Source organism: Salvelinus fontinalis, chromosome 29 (genome assembly GCF_029448725.1).
Source record: "Salvelinus fontinalis isolate EN_2023a chromosome 29, ASM2944872v1, whole genome shotgun sequence".
NCBI lineage: Eukaryota > Metazoa > Chordata > Actinopteri > Salmoniformes > Salmonidae > Salvelinus > Salvelinus fontinalis.
Genome location: NC_074693.1, coordinates 17,661,897 through 17,669,076, shown reverse-complemented (window position 1 = coordinate 17,669,076; position 7,180 = coordinate 17,661,897). Strand labels below are relative to the sequence as shown.

Genomic DNA, 7,180 nt, shown 5'->3' with positions numbered 1-7,180 from the left:
GTCAAAAGGTTCTGAACACAGTCAGTCATGCCAGTATTACCTTCCCTGTTCAACACGCCACTGGGACAAACCAAGAGGGGAGGAAAAGAAACAGAGTGAGACGGAAAGAAAGAAAGAAAACAAGCTTGGGCAAGAAAGAGAGAGAGGAGTGACATTGGTTCATTGACCTTGAGAGCAGCACATTGCTAAACTCCCTTCTGAGAAAGAGAACAATAGGCAAGAATGTAGAACAAATAATTCAGACAAGACATTTTGAAACCCAGAGATATGAAAACAGTGAAGTAGAGAAAATGTGTGTGTGTACCTTCTCAGACTGGGCCTGTAGTGTGTTGTGTAGTGTTCTGGTCTGGTCTGCTGGACCTCCCGGTTTAGTTGATTAACATCCAGCTGGTGCCGTTTCTCCGCAGACTGACACTCTTTCTGCAGATCCAACAAGTCCTGCAATACAACCAGCATCATATGTAGAGGAGACAGACACAATCCCCATGTCAGTGGGGGGGGGGGGGGGGGGGGGGGGGGGGGTCTTCCTGGGGGGCATACACTGAGTGTACAAAACATTAAGAAAACCTGCTCTTTCCATGACATAGACTGACCAGGTGAACCCAGAAGAAAGCTATGATCCCTTATTGATGTCACTTGTTAAATCCACTTCAAATCAGTGTATATGATGGGGAGGAGACAGGTTACAGAAGGATTTTTAGCAGCCTCCCGAGTGGCTCAATGGTCTAAGGCAGCGTTTCTTACAGTATGGGTCGCGGCGTAAGTGTATAATTATTTAATTAATTACTGGAATGTATTTGGCCAAGTCCAACTGCGCTCTCTGCTTAGCAGCAGTCTGCTCAGTTTGGCAGCTGCGCGAGAGGTAGAGGTAGATGCCCGTGTGCTTCGCGGTTTACCGGACCCTTTTTCTGCAGTTTTCTTGAAGATCACTCCATCACCCACACGCTGCAGCGCTGTCGTTCAAGCCACTGACCTGTTATTCCCACTCGCCATCACTCACCGCTGTCATGAAATGGACTCGTGCTAGCCACCAGTTCTGACTGAGCTCAATCGTCATGAAACGCAAATACAGTGATTACTTTTTGTCTCTTTAATACAAACTTTGAGAAATAACGAGGAGCGCCCACAATGCGTTTTGTGTGGGGAAGTGCTTAGTAATGAGTCTCTCAAAACTAACAAATTAAGAATACGACACGTCCTGACCAAACATCCAGGCACAACATGACGGTAAACCCAGGGAGTTCTTTCAGAACAGGGCAGAATGCTTCAGGAAACAGTGCTTCGTAAGTGGAAAAGTCAGTCAACTAGCAAGGAATTGTTGTCATTTTATAACAGGTGATAAGCAGAAATAAGGGAGTACCATCTCTCATAGCAGCAGATGTGAATTTCTTTCAAACAATCCCCTGGGCTTGTAAATTTACACAGCTAATGGCTAACGTTAGCCAAAGCAAGGTAACTAGCTACTGATAGTGCAACTCTAAGAAACAGTACAGAGGCAGATGAAAAATGATCAGGCCCACTGTACATCTTACTGTAGAAATTATTGTTGAAAACCCTTCTAGGTTGGAACTGTTGCTATTAAAATACAAGTCATCATTTTATTCTGAACTGGAATAAACTGATTGAAGCAAGATGCTTTTTGAGGCAAACACTCACAGTTCTGGGTTGCTCATGTGCAGCAGGAAGCTCCTGCCTGACTGAGAAAGCAGTAGATGTTCTGATCCAGTTTGGCACCACATACCTATATGCAAGTCAGGGTTCTCAAGTACAGAAACAGTGTCAATGCTGAGCATGACCTGTGTTGCACTGTCAAAAACAGATCCCAGAATAGACATGCTTGTTGAAAACTTCAACCAGCCAAACACCTCTCATTAGGACTGTGTGTATGTGTGTATTTTCTGGTCTACATCTGTGTGATGTGATCAATCAGTTTATTCCAGTTCAGAATAAAACATGTATTTTAACAGCAACAGTTCCAACCTAGACTTTCTATCAGCAATAATTTATACAGTAAGATGTACAGTAGGACTGAATTTATCTGTACTGTTACTTAGTGTTGCACGATCAAAAAGCCTGTGTGTGTGTGTTCTGTTATACATCTGTGTGGATGTGATCAATCTGTTTATTCCAGTTCAGAATGAAATCAATTATTGTATTTTAACAGCAACAGTTCCAACCTAGACAGGTATGTAAAAGTGTTTTTAAATGGGGAAAAATAAACATGAAAAGATATTAATGGGTATTTCATTGTTATTTATTTGTCTGTATTGCATTTTCTTTAGGCATAAAGGCAATGAAATGTACCGATATTTTCATATAGATGCATATTTTTCCAAGCTTGTCTCCCAGGAAAACACAGAATTTCTCATTTTGGGTTGCAGACTGAAAACGTGTAAGAACCCCTGGTCTAAGGCACTGCTTCGCAGTGTCACTACAGACCCAGGTTCACAAGTCATGTGAAATCCATTTTAAGCTCATTTCACAGTACATTTGAGCAGTCTTGTCTCCTCTGTTGAGGAACGCAGTGTCTGTACTGAAAGGCCAGTAATTAAATGTATCTGGAGCCATACAGGATGACACAAAGCCCAGCACTGCATATAGCTGTCAGCCGACCAGCAGGAAAGACAATGGGGGGTATTCAGGCTAGAACACACTCTCTATGACTCACACCTAAAGCAAACATTGGACTGTGTCTCCCTCTGCCCTCCTGCTGTCAAAGGAAGCTAGCTGTCTTTACTGGTTTAACTTTAACTGCATCCTGCCTGCCCCAAACCAGCACTCAAAAAACTAATATACCCATATTATTGCCCTACTAAGGGAAACAAATACAACCCATATTATTGCCCTACTAAGGGAAACAAATACAACCCATATTATTGCCCTACTAAGGGAAACAAATACAACCCATATTATTGCCCTACTAAGGGAAACAAATACAACCCATATTATTGCCCTACTAAGGGAAACAAATACAACCCATATTATTGCCCTACTAAGGGAAACAAATACAACCCATATTATTGCCCTACTAAGGGAAACAAATACAACCCATATTATTGCCCTACTAAGGGAAACAAATACAACCCATATTGTTGCCCTACTAAGGGAAACAAATGCAACCCATATTATTGCCCTACTAAGGGAAACAAATCCTCAGATTCTTGGAAATACTAGAGAGAGATTTGAAGCCAGACATCAGAATGTATCAAATATATGATGTTGGGACATACAGTATATGATAAACCAAGGTGCTTGGAGTGGAGTCTGACATCAGAACACATGACTGAACTGGCAATAAGTGATAACAAAGGTGACAAAGTGACACGTACTGTCTGGCTCTCTCCTGAGGTCCTCCACCATCCCACAACCCCCAGCATCCTGTCCTCGTCTGATGACATTGCTGGAGGGGAGAGAGGGAGATGGAGGAGGAGCGAGTCGTTCCCTGGTGGAAGGCTTTTGGTCGTCCCGTTCCCACGGAAACACAGCCGAGGGAGTGGAGGAGTCTGATTGGTGGGACGGACGCCGGTGGGGCGTGCCCTTGGCTTGTTGTTGTGGGGGCGTGGGCGAGACGCCAGGGTCTGAGAACTTGAGCTGTTGCTGAAGGTGGGATGGAAAAAGAGGAATGAAAACGAGTACAGCTACAACACTGGGTTATAGAACCAAGAACACATATGGTAGGATGACAGAGAATACAGTGTGGTCAGAACATGTGTGGCTGGTTGTACTGAGAAGGCCTCAGTTTTAGGTATTGAACTCACTTTGACGTGTAGTGCTTTATTGTCCCCCTCGCCGCCGCTGTATCCCCCTCGCCACCGCTGTATCCCTGCCTTTCCTCCTGTCTCCCACCTGCAGGACCATTCATAGTTCATTTACTCAGCAACACTCAGACCCAGCTAAGAAAGAGCTCTCCTGACTGAGGACCAAAGGGAGAGAAGTCTAGGAGTCCCATGGGAGAAAATATAAGGAAGATAGCAAGAGAGAGAGCGAGGGAGAAAAAGGGTGGTGTAGGAGGAAATCAAGTGAGTGAGAAGAGTGTGCTGTACCATTGTGGTCCCGTGGTGATGTCATACTCCAGCATGGGGTGGAAAACAACATGGATTCTCCAGAGCTTCTAGTGTTCTGTAACTTCTCTAGATCCGCCTCCAACCTGGGAGAGAGAGAGAAGAGAAAAGAGGCAGAAGGAGAGAGAGAACATATGAAACTAAGAACAGGGTTTTTTCTGGATAAAATGTTTTCTGTTTTAAATCAATTTTGCCATGTGGCAGAGATAAAGATTTGCAGTTTTAAAGCAAATTTCCTGCAATTCTACACATCTTGCTATGGCTTATGCTATCTGAGTAACTCAAACATAACAAAATCAATGGCCATGACAAAAATATTTCGGATTAAATAATTGAAATTTTGAATTCTCCCTGACTAGCTTTTATTTTGGTGATTGTTAGTTGTCAAAGTTTATACTATTTAAAAATGTATAGGTCCATTATCTTTTTTACATACTTTATATCTGGTTTTAGTATGAAGTTTACACTGACATTTTTTTCCCATCCCAATATTTTTATTTTTGGATCCTAGGCCTACTTGTTGTATGAATTTGGGAACTATCGTCCCACAACTGTAGAAGAGTCTGTTTGGAATAGGCTAGTTCTTTCTCAACAAGCTGACCAAATGAATAGGTAGCCTAAACTTTGCTACTATAGTAGATTGAGATAGGCTAGTGATTTTGCTGTTCGTTACTCGTCTTGTTGCTGAGGAAAAGTAAATGTGGACAGTTATTCTAACATGTTCAAAGTGCACATCAGAATTCAGTAAGAAGGACCGCACATCATTGCATCCTCGACTTGCATGTTCTGTTAATATGAATTACCATATTATAACCCTTATTTCTGTCATTCAGAGCACCGTGGGTGGAAGCCCTAATCAGGTTACTGGACCCAATGCATATGGTTCCAGTAAATTAAAATGTTGCATGTCAAATGTCCATAGATGCTGCTACTCACCTTTTGACCTCCTTTTGGAGGGTGTGTGTGAGGGTTGGTGCCGAGCCCAGCTGTCCCTCCAGTGAACACACCTGGGCCTGTTTCACTTGGAGATCCTGAGAGAGACGCTCCCGCACACACACACCTGCATGCGCCTCCTCACGAGCCACCTGTAACTCCCTCTGTACACACTGCAGCTCCCCGCGCACCTCCTCATACTGAAGAAGAGAGAGGAGAGGTAGAGAGCAGATGGGCAGACATAAGAGAGGAGAGAGGAGAGGTAGAGGAGATTGGCAGACGGAGAGGAGGGGAGAGAAGAGGTAGAGGAGATGGGCAGAAGGAGAGAGGAGGAGAAAGGAAAGGAGAGAGAGGAGAGAGAGAGGTAAAGGAGATTGGCAGAAGGAGAGAGGAGGAGAAAGGAAAGGAGAGAGAGGAGAGAGAGAGGTAAAGGAGATTGGCAGACGGAGAGAAGAGGCAAGGGAGAAGAGCAAACAGAGAGAGGGTAGATATCAGCTCAATAATGTCAGGAAACCAGGAAATAACAATATAAAGAATACCAGGAAAAACACTATGTATGAACTTTCCAATTTGTAAGTCGCTCTGGATAAGAGCGTCTGCTAAATGACTAAAATGTAAATGTAAATGTAAACACAATTTACTTCCTGACATAGTAGTAGTACATACTAGTCTGGGTGCCAGTCTTTTTTTGCTTTAACCAACTTGGCATGACAACAACATAGCAATTGGCTAAAAGCAACAACAGACAGGTGTTTAGGCTACAGCATGAGAGGGAAAGCATGTTAAGAGTATTAAAGCAGCTGAGCAAAGTGCTGCATTGTTATTGTTGTTTTATAGCTCAATATCCTATCTCTACAGTATTCATCTCCTAACTCAGATGACAACTTTGCCTACCTCGTGAACTGAACACAATACGTTAACATAGGTCTCGTACCTTGACAGTCTGTTGAGGGAGGTCTGTGTGCTGTCTAGCTGCAGCTGTTTCTGCTGTCTCTCTCTGTTCAGCCTCTCCTGCTGGACCTGCAGCTCCTTGACCTTCTGCAGGGCCCGGCCAGACAGGCCCACCGACCAGTCCTCCTCTGCCCAGCTCATCCCCTCCCGATCAGGGTAGATCTCTCAGACACCAGGGTTGGTACACTGAAGAACCAGACTGGTAAGACCAATACGCCCCAGGAAGTTAAGGCTGGAACAGAAAGCGACAGTGATGCTGAATAAAGTAGAGAAAAATAGGAAGAAGAAGAAACATCTGAACATGCTTCAATCCATCTTGCAGCTTGCCTTAGTTTGAACCGTGTAACCAAGCTTGTCAGTTTCCACCAGCACATTAACACAACACAGACAGCCTTCTTCAGGGACAAGCCACCTTTCAGGAGGCATGCTCGATTCAAATCCAACTTAAATGAGTGTTTAGTCTTATGTTTATTCTTCTACACAACACTGTGTGCATGTTTTCACTTTTGGAGGAGCCTAAGGTTGAGACAGCTCCTCTGGCTTATAGCCATGACAATAACACAAGCACAGAGGCACTGAGGTACACAGAGACGGTTTGAGCCGAGGGCAGACGAGAAGAATGAAGAAAATCATGATTGAGGATCATGATCTAACCCAGAGTTTTCCAAACTCAGCCCTGGGGAATCCAAGGGGTGCACATTTTGTTTTTTGCCTTAGCACTACACAGCTGATTCAACTAATCATCAAGCTTTGATCATTTGAATAAGCTGTGTAGTGTTAAGGAAAAAAACTAAATGTGAACAGTTTGTGAAACTCTGATCTAAGCGAACCCATCAAGGCTCAATCAAATCAAATCAAATCCATTTGCATCAAGTCCCTCCATGCAAAGGTGTGTAGCTATGCACCCTGCTGCCACCATGCTGTAACTGCAGCTCAGGCTACAAATCGATAGGTAAAGATCGCATCCCAAATGGCACCCTATTCCCTATTTAGAGTAATACTTTTGACCAGGGAAACAAAGTACTGCACTATAATAGGTTGCCATTTGGGGGACAACCAGAGAGAAAGCACAATGAATTTCCTGCTTGTCATTACCCAATGGTTATGTCAATGTTTGCATAGAGTTTGTCTGTAAAGAATGAGTAAATTAAACGCCACGTAAATAAAAGATGCTGGGTTGAACTGAACTGACAACAGGTCAGAGAGTAGAACGGTATAATCCTACACAATGACGA

General features: G+C 43.6%; 1 protein-coding gene across 1 annotated transcript; it reads right to left on the bottom strand.

The window, feature by feature from the left end:
• Positions 1-2,236: 2,236 nt before the first annotated feature.
• Positions 2,237-6,371, bottom strand: LOC129827222 (uncharacterized). The gene is made up of 6 exons (XM_055887960.1): positions 6,335-6,371; positions 5,929-6,089; positions 4,998-5,194; positions 4,044-4,147; positions 3,759-3,846; positions 2,237-3,597 (listed from the first exon to the last, which is right to left on the bottom strand). Exons 1-6 carry the CDS (start codon positions 6,369-6,371, stop codon positions 3,171-3,173), a joined length of 1,014 nt encoding a protein of 337 aa, XP_055743935.1. The 3' UTR covers positions 2,237-3,170.
• Between the last annotated feature and the right edge of the window lie 809 nt (positions 6,372-7,180).